The sequence below is a fragment of the Scyliorhinus canicula genome, chromosome 3, assembly GCF_902713615.1.
Source record: "Scyliorhinus canicula chromosome 3, sScyCan1.1, whole genome shotgun sequence".
In the NCBI taxonomy this organism is placed as follows: Eukaryota; Metazoa; Chordata; class Chondrichthyes; order Carcharhiniformes; family Scyliorhinidae; genus Scyliorhinus; species Scyliorhinus canicula.
In genome coordinates this window covers 203807300-203825829 of record NC_052148.1, presented here as the reverse complement: position 1 = coordinate 203825829, position 18530 = coordinate 203807300, and the positions used below count along the sequence as shown (strand labels likewise).

Genomic DNA, 18530 nt, shown 5'->3' with positions numbered 1-18530 from the left:
GTCTTAACAGAAGTGACCATTGAGACAGCTTTAATTTTCCATGGTGTACTTCTCCAATATTCAAATATATCACAATTAGCTTCGTTTTCCCTCCACATCTCTTGTTGCTCTAAATTATTCTATCATTGATTCTCTAACCGTTGTGTGCACGGCTGGCTGTTGCTACAAGAAGCTCGCGTGTGTTTCTGAAATTGGTCTGGTTCCTCCCAACTCCAGTCCCGCCGCTAGTCTTGATGACAGCCACGGTGGTGACCCCTTATCATTTTTGTCATTTTTGTTTCGTAGCTGTGGGAGGGTTCCTTTGATGATCTGACTCAAGCTGGGAAATCAGTCTGCTTTGATTTATAAGGTGTGTGAATCCTCACCAGATATGTGTTTGTTGCTCGAGCCCTCCCCTTTCTCCAGGGGAGTCCAGGACCACGGCTCTTGTGTTAACCTATCAAACGGGAGAGCGTTAACTCTCAGAGACTCCTCCCATTCCTTTTTAACACTGGCTGTGAGGGAGGCCAGTGCCATTGCCTCCTGATCATTCGCTCCATTGCACAGCACAGGCAGCAGGGAGCAATCGGTTCAGCAGCAATTGAGACCTCTCACGTCACATTCTGCAACGATGCGCCCTCTGAACGCCCTGATCTGCCTTCTGGTGGCCGCGCTGCACTCGGTGGAAGGGATGGGGATTTATCCTTATGGCCAAGCCGAGTTCACCTACAGGCGCAACAATTGCAAAGCCATCCCCAGCGCCCTGGCTCTCTGTCACGGCATCGAGTACCCGGAGATGAGGCTGCCCAACCTGCTGGGGCACGAGAGCATGGAGGAGGTGCTGCAGCAAGCCAGCTCCTGGATCCCGCTCGTGCAGAAGCAGTGCCACCCGGACACCAAGAAGTTCCTGTGCTCCCTCTTCGCTCCGGTCTGCATCGACGAGGTGGACGAGCCGATCCAGCCCTGCCGCTCGCTGTGTGAGCAGGTGAAGGAGAGCTGCTCGCCCGTCATGTCTGCCTTCGGCTTCCCCTGGCCTGACATGCTGGAGTGCAACCGTTTCCCGGAGGACAACGACCTGTGCATCCCGCCCGCCGACTCCAACGAGCACGTCCCGCTGCCCAAAGAAGGTCAGGCTGCAGGGAATCCAGGGGGGAGGAGGGGGGGGGGGGGGGGGGGGGAGCCACTCTGAACTGGACCCAAACTCCTCAAATAGATCACACTTCTCAGATAGATCACATTTCTCAAATAGATCACTTTTCTCAGATAGATCACATTTCTCAAATAGATCACTTTTCTCAGATAGATCACATTTCTCAGATAGATCACACTTCTCAGATAGATCACATTTCTCTGATCGATCACATTTCTCAAATAGATCACTTTTCTCAGATCACATTTCTCAGATAGATCACACTTCTCAGATAGATCACACTTCTCAGATAGATCACTTTTCTCACAGATCACTTTTCTCACATAGATCACACTCCTCAAATAGATCACTTTTCTCAGATAGATCACATTTCTCAAATAGATCACTTTTCTCAGATCGCATTTCTCAAATAGATCACTTTTCTCGGAGCACATTCCTCAAATAGATCACTTTTCTCAGGTAGATCACATTTCTCAAATATATCACTTTTCTCGGGTAGATCACATTTCTCAAATATATCACTTTTCTCCGAACACATTCCTCAAATAGATCACTTTTCTCAGATAGATCACATTTCTCAAATAGATCACTTTTCTCAGATAGATCACTTTTCTCAGATAGATCACTTTTCTAAGTTTCACAGGTAGTAAAGATGTGGGGATGTAATACTGGGGACGATTTAAATCGCTGCTTCGAATGTCTTTTTGGCGAACAGTGCTGTTTTCCTCCTATCCATTCATTAATAACTCCCTGAGATTATATTAATAGTGCCTGATCTCTGTCTATGCCAGAGGTGCCAGAGTTAGCTTTCTTTGAGAACTTGATAACGAATTCATTCGATACTGAATACTTACTTGCTACAAAAATATCCCCCCCCCCCCCCGCCGGAATTGGTTCCTGTCCCTGGCTGATTTGTTATCTAATCATGTCTGAGACAGCGAATGAGAAACTGGCTGCGATTTGGATGTGGGAAGGTTTGAAACAAGATCGGTGCATGTGAGCCAATCGTCAATGCGTTATTGTTTTTTTAAAAAACCTTTTTGAAAGACTTTGCACGCATTTCAACACTGTCTGTATCTCCAGAACGTTGACCCTTTATAAAAAGAACAAAGTTAGGTGCTGCAGATGTGGAAGGTGCGATTCCGCCGGCGAGGCGGTTGCTCCACACAACCAGAAGTAGAAGCTGCCGCGTTCAGACCAGTCGATTCTTTTCTCAGTTCACGCTGAAGTTTGAAGAAAGCAATTGATTCGGGAAGACCAGACATTTTAAATTAACATCTTCCACCGTGACCAAAACTGCTCTCCCCCACAATGCTTGGGTGTTCAAAAGGGTGGAAACAAAGCAATTCATTTAAAAGCTATCGAGAATGCAAATTGCGGATCGGTGCCTGTGCCACACAATGTATCGCAGTGAGCGCCCTGCAGCCCACAGTGCAGCTGTTTCAATGGGGCAGACCTTGCCAGCGAATAGGAGGGGTTCGCTTTTTATCATTCCTTTTAAAGGATTTCTAAGGTCCATGTAATTCGCCATTGTGTCTATTCGCCTCCCATCTGGGGGCAACGCACACAGTTTCTCGTGAGGAATAGTGCCCCTGACTCCCCCTAACCCCCGCTTTGGAATCCCTGTAAATCCAGCCCTTGTATTCCTCTCCATTGCTGGGCGCGATCTTCCCGGAGAGGGTCATTTCTTCCCAGGAAATTCCACGGGGAAATGGTAACCCGAAGGTATTTAAATACTTCGTAAGACATGGCTCACTTCCTAAAAGTAGCAAAAACCCCGTGGAAAGTCTGGAAGCTATCGAGGTGAAAGGTCCAGGCTGTCAGCATGAAATGTTGTCTAGCCCCAGGAGTAAAGGACGAGGTGGCTTCTTATTCTTCTGCTGGAGATGTGCAGTGTGACCAAAAATCATTGATAAACATCTTTGTATTCTCTTCCAGAACCGAAAATCTGTGACGCGTGTAAAGATAGAGAGCAAAACGACAATGAGATTGCCGAAAACTACTGCAAAAATGATTTCGGTAAGTTGCAAGCACATTTTGCTGAGAGGCTGACTTCAGGGGGTGAGTGAGGATTGTTGCTTTCGAACACCAATAAACTGTATCCCGTGCAATTTCTTGCCGCCCTTGTGTTTTCTTCCTGATCCAATAACAGGAGTGTGGATCCTGCCAAACGCTGTTTCCACATTGCCTTTAAACAGAAACCCTGTTGTTTAATTGAACCAAGCGTCCAGAGTCCGCTGCAAGGTTCCTCTCCACACAACTTCCCCGGGGAATGGGAAACCAGCGGCGCCGCACCAAGCTGATCTCAGTCGGTTCAAATAAAACCAGCCACAGCATTGAGCCCGGTCACAATTGAAATCTTGACACCGATTAGGAAGGCGGTGATGGGGGACGAGCGATATGCTCCCAGTCGAGTAAACTGTCTTATTTTACAAGTGAGCGCCTGTGTTTTATTGGTTCACAGGCTTGATGAAATTCATTCCAAATGTTGCCGACACTGCTGACTAGTTTTTGAGTTCTGAGTGAGAAACTGGCCTTGTTCTGGAAGATGCAGAGTGACACATACAGCAGTAACTCGGCTCCCAGAGTGACACATGCTGCAGCTAAACCCAGCTCCCAGAGTGACACATACCGCAGCTAAACCCGGCTCCCAGAATGACACATACCGCAGCTAAACCCAGCTCCCAGAGTGACACATACTGCAGCTAAACCCAGCCCCCAGAGTGACAAATACTGCAGCTAAACCCAGACCCCAGAGTGACATACTGCAGCTAAACCCAGCTCACAGAGTGACACATACTGCAGCTAAACCCAGCTCCCAGAGTGACAGATACTGCAGCTAAACCCAGTCCCCAGAGTGACACATACTGCAGCTAAACCCAGCTCACAGAGTGACACATAACTGCAGCTAAACCAGCTCCCAGAGTGACAAAATACTGCAGCTAAACCCAGACCCCAGAGTGACACATACGGCAGCTAAACCCAGCGCCCAGAGTGACACATACTGCAGCCAAACCCAGCCCCAGAGTGACACATACTGCAGCTAAACCCAGCTCCCAGAGTGACACATACTGCAGCTAAACCCACCTCCCACAGTGACACATACTGCAGCTAAACCCAGCTCCCAGAGTGACACATACTGCAGCTAAACCCAGCCCCCAGAGTGACACATACTGCAGCTAAACCCACCTCCCAGAGTGACACATACTGCAGCTAAACCCAGCTCCCAGAGTGACACATACTGCAGCTAAACCCAGCCCCCAGAGTGACACATACTGCAGCTAAACCCAGCTCCCAGAGTGACACATACTGCAGCTAAACCCAGTCCGCAGAGTGACACATACTGCAGCTAAACACAGCCCCCAGAGTGACACATACTGCAGCTAAACCCAGCCCCCAGAGTGACACATACTGCAGCTAAACCCAGCCCCCAGAGTGACACATACTGCAGCTAAACCCAGCTCCCAGAGTGACACATACTGCAGCTAAACTGACCACCAGAGTGACACATAGTGCAGCCAAACCCAGCCCCCAGAGTGACACAGGCTGCAGCTAAACACAGCCCCCAGAGTGACACATACTGCAGCTAAACCCAGCCCCCAGAGTGACACATACTGCAGCTAAACCCAGCTCCCAGAGTGACACATACTGCAGCTAAACCCAGCCCCCAGAGTGACACATACTGCAGCTAACCCAGCCCCCAGAGTGACACATACTGCAGCTAAACCCAGCTCCCAGAGTGACACATACTGCAGCTAAACCCAGCCCCCAGAGTGACACATACTGCAGCTAAACCCAGCCCCCAGAGTGACATACTGCAGCTAAACCCAGCTCCCAGAGTGACACATACTGCAGCTAAACCCAGCCCCCAGAGTGACACATACTGCAGCTAAACCCAGCCCCCCAGAGTAACACATACTGCAGCTAAACCCAGCTCCCAGAGTGACACATACTGCAGCTAAACCGGCCCCCAGAGTGACACATACTGCAGCTAAACCCGTCTCCCAGAGTGACACAGGCTGCAGCTAAACCCAGCTCCCAGAGTGACACATACTGCAGCTAAATCCAGCCCCCCAGAGTGACACATACTGCAGCTAAACCCAGCCCCCAGAGTGACACATACTGCAGCTAAACCCAGCCCCAGAGTGACACATACTGCAGCGAAACCCGGCCCCCAGAGTGACACATACTGCAGCTAAACCCAGCTCCCAGAGTGACACATACTGCAGCTAAACCCAGCTCCCAGAGTGACACATACTGCAGCTAAACCCGGCCCCCAGAGTGACACATACTGCAGCTAAACCCAGCCCCCAGAGTGACACATACTGCAGCTAAACCCAACCCCCAGAGTGACACATACTGCAGCTAAACCCGGCCCCCAGAGTGACACATCCGGCAGCTAAACCCAGCTCCCAGAGTGACACATACTGCAGCTAAACCCAGCCCCCAGAGTGACACATACTGCAGCCAAACCGAGCCCCCAGAGTGACACATTCTGCAGCTAAACCCAGCTCCCAGAGTGACACATACTGCAGCTAAACCCGGCCCCCAGAGTGACACATCCGGCAGCTAAACCCAGCTCCCAGAGTGACACATACGGCAGCTAAACCCAGCCCCCAGAGTGACACATACTGCAGCTAAACCCAGCTCCCAGAGTGACACATACTGCAGCTAAACCCAGCCCCCAGAGGGACACATACTGCAGCTAACCCAGCCCCCAGAGTGACACATACTGCAGCTAAACCCAGCTCCCAGAGTGACACATACTGTAGCTAAACCCGGCCCCCAGAGTGACACATCCGGCAGCTAAACCCAGCCCCCAGAGTGACACATACTGCAGCTAAACCCAGCTCCCAGAGTGACACATACTGCAGCTAACCCAGCCCCCAGAGTGACACATACTGCAGCTAAACCCAGCCCCCAGAGTGACACATACTGCAGCTAAACCCAGCCCCCAGAGTGACACATACTGCAGCTAAACCCAACCCCCAGAGTGACACATACTGCAGCTAAACCCGGCCCCCAGAGTGACACATCCGGCAGCTAAACCCAGCCCCAGAGTGACACATACTGCAGCTAAACCCAGCCCCCAGAGTGACACATACTGCAGCCAAACCGAGCCCCCAGAGTGACACATTCTGCAGCTAAACCCAGCTCCCAGAGTGACACATACTGCAGCTAAACCCGGCCCCCAGAGTGACACATCCGGCAGCTAAACCCAGCTCCCAGAGTGACACATACGGCAGCTAAACCCAGCTCCCAGAGTGACACATACTGCAGCCAAACCCAGCCCCCCAGAGTGACACATACTGCAGCTAAACCCAGCCCCCAGAGTGACACATACTGCAGCTAAACCCAGCCCCCAGAGTGACACATACTGCAGCCAAACCCAGCTCCCAGAGTGACACATACTGCAGCTAAACCCAGCTCCCAGAGTGACACATACTGCAGCTAAACCCAGCCCCCAGAGTGACACATACTGCAGCTAACCCAGCCCCCAGAGTGACACATACTGCAGCTAAACCCAGCTCCCAGAGTGACACATACTGCAGCTAAACCCAGCCCCCAGAGTGACACATACTGCAGCTAAACCCAGCCCCCAGAGTGACACATACTGCAGCTAAACCCAGCTCCCAGAGTGACACATACTGCAGCTAAACCCAGCTCCCATAGTGACACATACTGTAGCTAAACCCGGCCCCCAGAGTGACACATCCGGCAGCTAAACCCAGCCCCCAGAGTGACACATACTGCAGCTAAACCCAGCTCCCAGAGTGACACATACTGCAGCTAACCCAGCCCCCAGAGTGACACATACTGCAGCTAAACCCAGCCCCCAGAGTGACACATACTGCAGCTAAACCCAGCCCCCAGAGTGACACATACTGCAGCTAACCCAGCCCCCAGAGTGACACATACTGCAGCTAAACCCAGCCCCCAGAGTGACACAGGCTGCAGCTAAACCCAGCCCCCAGAGTGACACATACTGCAGCTAAACCCAGCTCCCAGAGTGACACATACTGCAGCTAAACGCGGCCCCCAGAGTGACACATACTGCAGCTAAACCCAGCCCCCAGAGTGACACATACTGCAGCTAAACCCAGCCCCCAGAGTGACACATACTGCAGCTAAACCCGGCCCCCAGAGTGACACATACTGCAGCTAAACCCAGCTCCCAGAGTGACACATACTGCAGCTAAACCCAGCTCCCAGAGTGACACATACTGCAGCTAAACCCAGCCCCCAGAGTGACACATACGGCAGCTAAACCCAGCCCCCAGAGTGACACATACTGCAGCTAAACCCAGCTCCCAGAGTGACACATACTGCAGCTAAACCCAGCCCCCAGAGTGACACATACTGCAGCCACTCTTCCAGCAGAACGGGCAGAGAGGGGAGCGATTTTTGGAGGGGTGAGCTGGTAGGTAAGTTGAGTATTTGATTTTTAACTTACTCCTTGCTGACTTCACCTGCAGGAAGTGCAGCCATATCCAGCTCCTCACACACCGTGTTAGGCAACTGGAGCTGGATGAACTGAGGATCATTCGGGAAGCTGATGAGGTGATAGATAGAAGCTACAGGGACATAGTTACATCTGAGAACAAAGGTAGCTGTGTAACAGTGAGAGGTGGGAAGAGGAGGATGCGGTCAGTGCAGGGATCCCCTCTGGTCGTTCCTCTCAACAATAAGTATACCACTTTGGATACCGTTGTGGGGGGAATTACCTAGCTGGGGTAGGCTGCAGTGACCGGGTTTCTGACAGGAGGTCCGGCTCTGGGGCTCAGAAGGTACGGGTGGAGATTAGGAGAGTACTAGTTATAGGGGACTCAATAGGTGGTTCTGTGGGCACGGGCAAGACTCTTGGATGGTTTGTTGTCCCCCGGGGTATCAGGGTCCATGATGTCCCGGATCGTGTCTTCAGGATCCTTAAGGGAGTGAGTGAGCAGCCAGAAGTCGTGGTGCACATTGGTACCAACAACGTAGGTAGGAAAAGGGTGTGGATGTAATAAACAAGTTTAGGGAGTTAGGCTGGAAGTTAAAAGCCAGGACAGAGTTGTAATTTCAGGTTTGTTGCCAGTGCCACGTGATAGCGAGGCTAGGAATAGGGAGAGAGTGCAGTTGAACACGTGGCTGCAGGAATGGTGTAGGATGGAGGGCTTCAGGTATTTGGCTAATTGGAGCGCATTCTGGGGAAGGTGGGACCTGTACAAGCAGGACGGGTTACATCTGAACCAGAGGGGCACCAATATCCTTGGAGGGAGGTTTTCTAGTAGTCTTCGGGAGGGTTTAAACTAATTTGGCAGGGGAATGGGAACCGGATTTGTAGTCCAGCAACTAAGGTAGCCGATGCTCAGGACGTCAAAGCGTGTAGTGAGGCAGTGGGGAAGGTAACACTGACAAAGGAGAATATTTGCAGGCACGGAGATGGGTTGAAGTGTGTATACTACAACGCAAGAAGCATCAGGAATAAGGTGGGTGAACTTACGGCATGGATCGGTACTTGGAATTACGATGTTGTGGCCATCACGGAAACCTGGATAGAAGAGGGGCAGAAATGGTTGTTGAAGGTTCCTGGTTATAGATGTTTCAATAAGATTAGGGAGGATGGTAAAAGAGGTGGGGGGGGGGGGGGTGGCATTGTTAATTAGAGATAGTATAACAGCTTCAGAAAGGCAGTTCGAGGAGGATCTGCCTACTGAGGTAGTATGGGTTGAAGTCAGAAATAGGAAAGGAGCAGTCACCTTGTTGGGAGTTTTCTATAGGCCCCCCAAGAACAGCAGAGATGTGGAGGAACAGATTGGGAAACAGATTTTGGAAAGGTGCAGAAGTCATAGGGTAGTAGTCATGGGTGACTTCAACTTCCCAAATACTGAGTGGAAACTCTTCAGATCAAATAGTTTGGATGAGGTGGTGTTGTGCAGTGTGTCCAGGAAACTTTTCTAACACAGGATGTAGATTGTCTGACCAGAGGGGAGGCCATATTGGATTTGGTACTTGGTAATGAACCAGGGCAGGTGATAGATTTGGTAGTGGGGGAGCATTTTGGAGATAGTGACCACAATTCTGTGACTTTCACTTCAGTAATGGAGAGGGATAGGTGCGTGCAACAGGGCAAGGTTTACAATTGGGGGAAAGGGTAAATACGATGCTGTCAGACAAGAACTGAAGTGCATAAGTTGGGAACATAGGCTGTCAGGGAAGGACACAATTGAAATATGGAACTTGTTCAAGGAAGAGATACTACGTGTCCTTGCTATGTATGTCCGTGTCAGGTAGGGAAGAGATGCATGAGTGAGGGAACCATGGTTGACAAGGGAGGTTGAATGTCTTGTTAAGAGGAAGAAGGAGACTTATGTAAGGCTCAGGAAACAAGGTACAGACAGGACGCTGGAGGGATACAAGATAGCCAGGAGGGAACTGAAGAAAGGGATTAGGAGAGCTAAGAGAAGGCATGAAAAATCTTTGGCGGATAGGATCAAGGAAAACCCCAAGGCCTTTTACACATCTGTGAGAAATATGAGAATGACTAGAGCGAGGGTAGGTCCGATCAAGGACAGTAGTGGGAGATTGGGTATTGAGCGAGAGATAGGAGAGGCCTTGAATGAGTACATTTCTTCAGTATTTACGAATGAGTGGGGCCATATTGTTGGAGAGGACAATGTGAAAGAGAATGGTAAGCTCGAGGAGATATTTGTGAGGAAGGAAGATGTGTTGGGCATTTGAAAAACTTGAGGATAGACAAGTCCCCCGGGCCTGGCGGAATATATCCAAGGATTCTATGGGAAGCAAGAGATTAAACTGCAGAGCCGTTGGCAATTATATTTTTGTCCTCACTGTCAACAGGGGTGGTACCAGGGGATTGGAGATTGGTGAATGTCGTGCCCCTGTTCAAAAAAGGGAATAGGGGTAACCCTGGGAATTACAGGGCAGTTAGTCTTACTTCGGTGGTAGGCAAAGTAATGGAAAGGGTACTGAGGGATAGGATTCTGAACATCTGGAAAGACACTACTTGATTAGGGATAGTCAGCACGGATTTGTGAGGGGTAGATCTTGCCTCACAAGTCTTATTGAATTATTTGAGGAGGTGACCAAGCACGTGGATGATGGTAAAGCAGTGGATGTAGAGTACATGGATTTTATTAAGGCATTTGAAAAGGTTCCCCATGGTAGGCTTATGCAGAAAGTGAGGAGGCATGGGATAGTGGGAAATTTGGCCAGTTGGATAAAGAACTGGCTAACCAATAGAAGTCAGAGAGTGATGGTGGATGGTAAATATTCAGCCTGGAGCCCAGTTACCAGTGGCGTACCACAGGGATCAGTTCTGGGTCCTCTGCTGTTTGTGATTTTCATTAATGACTTGGATGAGGGAGTTGAAAGGTGGGTCAGTAAATTTGCAGACGATACGAAGATTGGTGGAGTTGTAGATAGTGAGGAGGGCTGTTTTTGGCTGCAAAGGGACATAGATAGGACACAGAGCTGGGCTGAGAAGTGGCAGATGGAGTTTAATCCTGAAAAGTGTGAGGTTGTCCATTTTGGAAGGACAAATATGAATGCGGAATACAGGGTTAACGGTAGGGTTCTTGGCAATGTGGAGGAGAAGATAGATCTTGGGGTCTATGTTCATAGATCTTTGAAAGTTGCCACTCAAGTCGATAGAGCTGTGAAGAAGGCCTATGGTGTGCTAGCGTTCATTAGCAGAGGGATTGAATTTAAGAGCCGTGAGGTGATGATGCGGCTGTACAAAACCTTGGTCAGGCCACATTTGGAGTACTGTGTGCAGTTCTGGTTGTGTAATTTTCGGAAGGATGTGGAAGCTTTGGAAAAGGCGCAAAGGAGATTTACCAGGATGTTGCCTGGAATGGAGAGTAGGTCTTACGAGGAAAGGTTGAGGGTGCTCGGCCTTTTCTCATTAGAACGGAGAAGGATGAGGGGCGACTTGATAGAGGTTTATAGATGATCAGGGGAATAGATATCGTGGACAGTCAGAGACTTTTTCCCCGGGTGGAACAAACCATTACAAGGGGACATAAATTTAAGGTGAGTGGTGGAAGATATAGGGGAGATGTCAGAGGTAAGTTCTTTACCCAGAGAGTAGTGGGGGTATGGCATGCATTGTCTGTAGAAGTAGTTGAGTCGGAAACATTAGGGACCTTCAAGCGGCTATTGGATAGGTACATGGATTGCGATAGGATGATGGGGTGTAGATTAATTTGTTTTTAATCTAGGACAAAAGTTCGGCACCACATCTTGGGCCAAAGGGCCTGTTCTGTGCTGTATTTTCTATGTTCTAACCCAGCCCCCAGAGTGACACATACTGCAGCTAAACCAGTTGCCAGAGTGGGACATACGGCAGCTAAACCCAGCCCCCAGAGTGACACATGCTGCAGCTAAACCCAGCCCCAGAGTGACACATACTGCAGCTAAACCCAGCTCCCAGAGTGACACATACTGCAGCTAAACCCAGCTCCCAGAGTGACACATACTGCAGCTAAACCCAGCTCCCAGAGAGACACATACTGCAGCTAAACCCAGCTCCCAGAGCGACACATACTGCAGCTAAACCCAGCCCCCAGAGTGACACATACTGCAGCTAAACCCAGCTCCCAGAGCGACACATACTGCAGCTAAACCCAGCCCCCCAGAGTGACACATACTGCAGCTAAACACAGCCCCCAGAGTGACACATACTGCAGCTAAACCCAGCCCCCCAGAGTGACACATACTGCAGCTAAACACAGCCCCCAGAGTGACACATACTGCAGCTAAACCCAACCCCCAGAGTGACACATACTGCAGCTAAACCCGGCTCCCAGAGTGACACATACTGCAGCTAAACCCGGCCCCCAGAGAGACACATACTGCAGCTAAACCCAGCTCCCAGAGTGACACATTCTGCAGCTAAACCCAGCCCCCAGAGTGACACATACTGCAGCTAAACCAGTTGCCAGAGTGGGACATACGGCAGCTAAACCCGGCCCCCAGAGTGACACATACTGCAGCTAAACCCAGCCCCCAGAGTGACACATATTGCAGCTAAACCCAGCCCCCAGAGTGACACATACTGCAGCTAAACCCAGCTCCCAGAGTGACACATTCTGCCGCTAAACCCAGCTCCCCAGAGTGACACATACTGCAGCTAAACCCAGCTCCCAGAGTGACACATACTGCAGCTAAACCCAGCCCCCCAGAGTGACACATACTGCAGCTAAACCCAGCTCCCAGAGTGACACATTCTGCAGCTAAACCCGGCTCCCAGAGTGACACATACTTCACCTAAATCCAGCCCCCAGAGTGACACATTCTGCAGCTAAACCCAGCTCCCAGAGTGACACATTCTGCAGCTAAACCCAGCTCCCAGAGTGACACATTCTGCAGCTAAACCTACCCCCAGAGTGACACATACTGCAGCTAAACCCAGCCCCCCAGAGTGACACATACTGCAGCTAAACCCGGCCCCCAGAGTGACACATACGGCAGCTAAACCAGTTGCCAGAGTGACACATACTGCAGCTAAACCAGTTGCCAGAGTGACACATACGGCAGCTAAACCGACCCCCAGAGTGACACATTCTGCAGCTAAACCAGCTCCCAGAGTGACACATACTGCAGCTAAACCCAGCCCCCAGAGTGACACATACTGCAGCTAAACCCGGCTCCCAGAGTGACACATACTGCAGCCAAACCCAGCCCCAGAGTGACACAAACTGCAGCTAAACCCAGCTCCCAGAGTGACACATACTGCAGCCAAACCCAGCCCCAGAGTGACACATACTGCAGCTAAACCCAGCTCCCAGAGTGACACATACAGCAGCTAAACCCAGCTCCCAGAGTGACACATACTTCAGCTAAACCCAGCTCCCAGAGTGACACATACTGCAGCTAAACCCAGCCCCCAGAGTGACACATACTGCAGCTAAACCCAGCCCCCAGAGTGACACATACTGCAGCTAAACCCAGCCCCCCAGAGTGACACATACTGCAGCTAAACCCAGCCCCCAGAGTGACACAGGCTGCAGCTAAACCCAGCTCCCAGAGTGACACATATTGTTCTGGACTGTCACTAACTCTAAAAGGGGTAGGGCGGGACTCAGACAAGTCCCCTGCCCCCTCCCCATTCCTCCCACCTACCCACCCACACAACACTGGGAAACATATACCTTTATGAAAACTGGAATTTTGCACAGTCACTGTCTGTAATAACTCTTTTACTCGGTTTGACAATACTGGATAGGAAGCCACCTGTTCCCCGCATTTATCTGTCTCGTCATCCTAACAGTTTCATTTGGATTCTCCCTGGATATAATTCCCTCCCCCTCCCTTCCTCCCTCACCAGCAGAAGCGTTAACATGTCATATTTTAATCCTTTCCTAATTAGCTTTGAAGATAAAAGTGAAAGAGATTTCCTACATCAATGGGGACACAAAGATCGTCCCCGAGACAAAAAGCAAGACTATTTACAAGCTGAATGGAGTGACGGAGAAAGATCTGAAGAAAAGTGTATTGTGGCTGAAGGATGGCCTGCAGTGTACCTGCGATGAGATGAACGACATCAATGCTCCCTACTTGGTGATGGGACAAAAGCTCGATGGGAACCTGGTCATAACCTCGGTGAAGAGATGGCAGAAAGGGCAGCGAGAGTTCAAGAGAATTGCCCGTAGCATCCGCAAACTACAGTGTTAAAAACAGTGGCCTGTTTGCAGAGTGTCACTTTACAAAACCCCGCACAACCCCCTCCTTCTATCCCGGCCTGATGCATCCCACGCCGTTTATGCTTTGTTAGCAGTTATTGTACGATATAAACCATGGTATCACTGTCCTTTGAACACACACCGTTCTAATTAAATGTGGTTTAAACTGACTTTTCCAAAAATTATGAATTTAAAGTTGCGAAAACGATAAGTGGTTATATTTTTTAAAATCAGCTCCCTTGACAGCATCATTTCGTCCAAAAGAATCCTTTTTCTAAGAGTTCTTGGTTTGATGCTCAGATTCACGAGTGTTGAGTTCATTCACAGAAAACACACATATTTACGAAATATCATTTTGTTAAACACGCATCAAAAACGCCAGTTTTACATGGACTCAACATTTATTTTCAAAAATCCAATTTTAAATCAAAATAATCTTTGACCGGCTTTGTAAATTCGAGATTTAAAAAAAAACTTTTTATGTTTGGAAGCAATCTTGTCCCCAGAGTCTCTCCAATCGCAGGTACTTTTAACAATAGACACCTCAATACCATGAATTGACTTGGTTTGAAGCATAGAAAAATCCGTTCCATTTCCAATCTTCCTGTAGCATAAACATTTACTACCGCTGCCATCCAAGCTAGTCGCTGTATTTACTTTAGGAAATTGCCTTAAGTCATAGCAGTCACGTCGAACACAACAGGGCTAAATAATAACATTTCAAATATTAAATTATTCCAAAGCAAGGAGACAATTAGTTGAAATGATGTTTACAATCAGGGTGCAGCACGACAGCACAGTGGTTAGCACTGTTGCTTCACAGCGCTCAGGTCCCAGGTTCGATGCCAGGCTTGGGTTGCTGTCTGTGCAGAGTCTGCATGTTCTCTCCGTGTCTGCGTGGGTTTCCTCCGGGTGCTCCGTTTCCTCCCACGTGTCCCAAAGATGTGCTGTCGGGTAATTTGGACATTCGGAATTCTCCCTCTGTTTTTCACAGTAACTTCAATGAAAGCCTACTTGTGACAATAAAGATTATGAATTAATTTGCGGTCTAAATTTACCGATAGAACGACGATTGGTGTGAAACGTTCAGCGTTTTAATGGGATTTTTGCATCGAGTATCTTTAAAACCATTAGGCAACATATTTTAAATAAAACATCTGACCATAAATCGCAATCTGTTCGGGGTCAACTAGTAAGGACCTCTTCTATTTTAAGCAACCACCGCTACCTTTTGAATCATTTAATTTATAAATCTGACACTCCTGTGTAAAGCGAAGAGCTGATGGTGAGCTGCAGGCGATTACCTAACTTGTTTGCTTGCATCTCGATTTATTGCAAACATATCTTCAATTTAATCAGCAATATTGTAAAATATCCGACCGAGCTATTATCTGCGAGAGTTGTAAATATTGCTTTGTGACTTTGTAAATAATTCAGATAAACAGTATATTCTTGTACATAGACGTCTTGTTATTGGATTCTCGTGTTCGTAAATGTATCCAAATCTGTCGTCTTTCTGAAGTTGTTTGGACGTCCTGTTTAAATCACTTGCATGAAATAAAGACTGGGTATAGACACGTGACGTTTCAGTTCGTGTGGCAAAATGTCATAAGAAACATGCCGAAGTTTATTTTCATCCCAAGTTTTTTTTAAACAATAACCGGGGGGCATTTTTAATAGCCACACAGATTATGACACAGTAACTTGTTTTAAAAAGCTACATCATGGATTTTCTATCACCGACATATGCTGGGACATTTCTGTGAAGACAGTTGCGAGGGACAGATAGCGAGCTTCACAATGGTGCCACGTTTTAGTATCTGCATTAACCGGGCGGAGATTAAAGTAAGGAAATGATCAAGCAGCAGGGAAATATGGACACATTTTTTAGAATAATGCGCCTGAATACCAGAGATTGTGCAGCAATTATGGGGCTGTAGATGAAATTATCCATTACTATAAGAAATCACCGGTACTGATGACTGACCCATTCCTAATGATAGATCTTGAGGTGCCCAGTATGTAAGCGTGCAATGGAAGTCTGTACAGCAGCCTATGCAATCTGCTGAAGAATTTGGGTGAACTGATGAGGAAGTCAATTGTTTTGACGGTCAGAGAAGCATGCAATCAATGCATGGGAGGAGGCCTTTCAGCCCTTCTACCTGTGCCGGCTGTTTGAAAGAGCTAGCCGATTAGCCCCACTCACCTGCTCTTTCCCTCGGGCAATATTATTTTCTTCAATCTTCAGTCCAAAGATGTGCGGGTTAGGTGGATTGGCCAGGCTAAATTGCCCTTAGTGTCCTAAAAAATAAGGTTAATGGGGGTTGTTGGGTTACTGGTATAGGGTGGATATGTGGGCTTGAGTAGGGTGATCATTGCTCGGCACAACATCGAGGGCCGAAGGGCCTGTTCTGTGCTGTACTGTTCTAATTCTAATTTATCCAGTTCCCATTGAAAAGTTATGATGTGGAGATGCTCGCGTTGGACTGGGGTGGGCAGAGTAAGAAGTCTTTCAACACTAGGTTAAAGTCCAACAGGTTTATTTGGCATCACAAGCTTTCGGAGAGCAGTTCCTTCATCAGGTGAGTGACATTGGCTAGAGGGGCTGGTTAGCTCACTGGGCTAAATCGCTGGCTTTTAAAGCAGGCCAGCAGCATGGTTCGGTTCCCGTACCAGCCTCTCCGGACAGGCGCCGGAATGTGGCGATTAGGGGCTTTTCACAGTAACTTCATTGAAGCCTACTCGTGACAATAAGCGATTTTCATTTCATTGAAAAGTCGCCATTGCATCTACTTCTGCCAAACTCTCAGACAGTACATTGGAGGTTCACAACAACAACGGGCTGGGTAATTAATTCCCATAATGCCTCTGGTTCCTGTCAATCATCTTAACATATATGTCTTCAGATTAGTCCCATCTGCCACTGGAAACAGTTTCTCTTTATTTTGCTTTATAAAACATTTTTTGTAATTTTAGCCAGCACAAGGACATCTCTCCTCTGCTTTCAGCAGAACAGCACCAGCTTCTCCTCTCACTCCAGAAAAAAAAGTAACTTCTTTGTGGCATCATTCTAGAAAATCACTTCTATGAGGTGGAGAATAAGGTTAATGGTTATATTAATCAGACAACAATGTCCACGATGATGTAAGCATGACATCAGGATCAGATGACCAAGAGACTCCAAAGGAGCAAGATGCAGAAGGCTGTGTCCAGAGAACAATGCACTTTACCATGAGGTCTTGGATGTAAATAAATAGCTTTATGAGAAACTTAATACAAACTATGTCCAAATCACTCATGGTGTAAGAGAAACCTCATCCAGCTAGAAGACAACACAAATAAGGGACAATGATCCAAACCTTAAGGTATCCTTTCTAGGACCTTGGCATGCTTGCTACAGTGTGGTGTCCAACATTGAACACAATTCCCCAGCTGAAGACGAGCCAAAGTTTTATAAAGATTTAGCATAACTTCTTTGCTTTAGCACTCCCTTCCTCCACTGTTAACATCCTATTTTTTTAAACACCTTCTCATGTTCTGTCACCTTCAAATAGTTGTGTGCATAACCCCCGGGTCTTTCAGTTCCTGCACCCACTTTGGAATTGCATCATTTAGTTAATATAGCCTTTCTTCATTCTTCCTACAAAACGTAGAGCTTCATAATTCCTTGTGGTAAATTTAATTCACCACATGTCTACCCATTTTACCAGTCTGTCTATTACATAGTATTACATTGTATAAGATAAGTGGCATAATTTGGCCTGATGAGTTCATACTGGTGTTTATGTTCCATTCAAGCCTGCTCCAATATTTCCTCATCTAAATCTACCATCATAATCATCTATTTCCTTCTCCTTTAAATGCATCTATATTATTCACTTCAACCACTCCAATGCTAACAAGCTTCACATTCTTACCACACTTTGGGTACAGAAGTTTCTTCTGAATTCCCTGTTGGATTTCTCTTCTTACGTTCATCACTCATTCGCTCTTTGTCCTCCTGAAGTATGTTACTATGCCCTTAACTATTTACTACGTTTCTGAGTTTTCTATTATCCTCAAACTTTTAAATTATGCTCTGGAAACCCAAATCCAAGTCATTTATATAATATATATATCAAAAAGAGCAGTACTCCTAATATCTGGGGAATACCACTCTATATTTGCTCCTAGCCTGAAATAACTACCATTCACCAACAGCCTCTGCTTTCTGTCCCTTATTCAATTTTGTATGCTCACTGCCACCATTCCTTTAATTCCATGGACTTTAATATGGTGGGGAGATGGAATTGATACAGATCAATGCTGACCCGATTGAATGGTGAAACAGACCCATTGCGCTGAATGGTCCACTCATGTCCCTACCGGAGAAAAAAATGTCAACCGTTTCAATCTTTCCTGATGCCTGTAACTTTCAGTTCTGCTGCCATTCTTGTAAATTACTTTCACACTTTCTCCTGTGCATCAACGTCCTTTTTATCGTATGAGGATCAGAAATCTGTATTGTGCTCCAACTGCAGCCTAAGCAGGGCCCTATACAAAGTTTCACATCAATTCGATACTTTTGAATTGTACACCCCTAGAAATAAATCTCAGTCCATTGTCACCGCATCGTTAATTGCCTTGCTGACTTTTGATGCTGCATTTAATGATTTATTAATTTGCATCCCAAAGTCCCTTAGCTCTTATACCCTTTTAAAAAAAATCTAAGG

General features: G+C 47.7%; 1 protein-coding gene across 1 annotated transcript; it reads left to right on the top strand.

Annotated features, from left to right (window-relative positions):
* Positions 1–525: 525 nt before the first annotated feature.
* Positions 526–15395, top strand: sfrp2 (secreted frizzled-related protein 2). Its single transcript, XM_038792034.1, has 3 exons — positions 526–1106; positions 3068–3148; positions 13506–15395. The coding sequence occupies exons 1-3, from the start codon at positions 611–613 to the stop codon at positions 13808–13810; spliced, it is 882 nt and encodes a 293-aa protein (XP_038647962.1). The 5' UTR covers positions 526–610; the 3' UTR covers positions 13811–15395.
* The last annotated feature ends 3135 nt before the right edge of the window (positions 15396–18530 follow it).

Excerpts from the sequence above, each read along its gene's own strand:
- sfrp2 (XM_038792034.1), top strand. The coding sequence starts at position 611 with ATGCGCCCTCTGAACGCCCTGATCTGCCTTCTGGTGGCCGCGCTGCAC. Across the intron at positions 1,107-3,067 it reads CGTCCCGCTGCCCAAAGAAG|AACCGAAAATCTGTGACGCG; the intron begins GTCAGGCTGCAG and ends ATTCTCTTCCAG. Across the intron at positions 3,149-13,505 it reads CTACTGCAAAAATGATTTCG|CTTTGAAGATAAAAGTGAAA; the intron begins GTAAGTTGCAAG and ends TTTCCTAATTAG.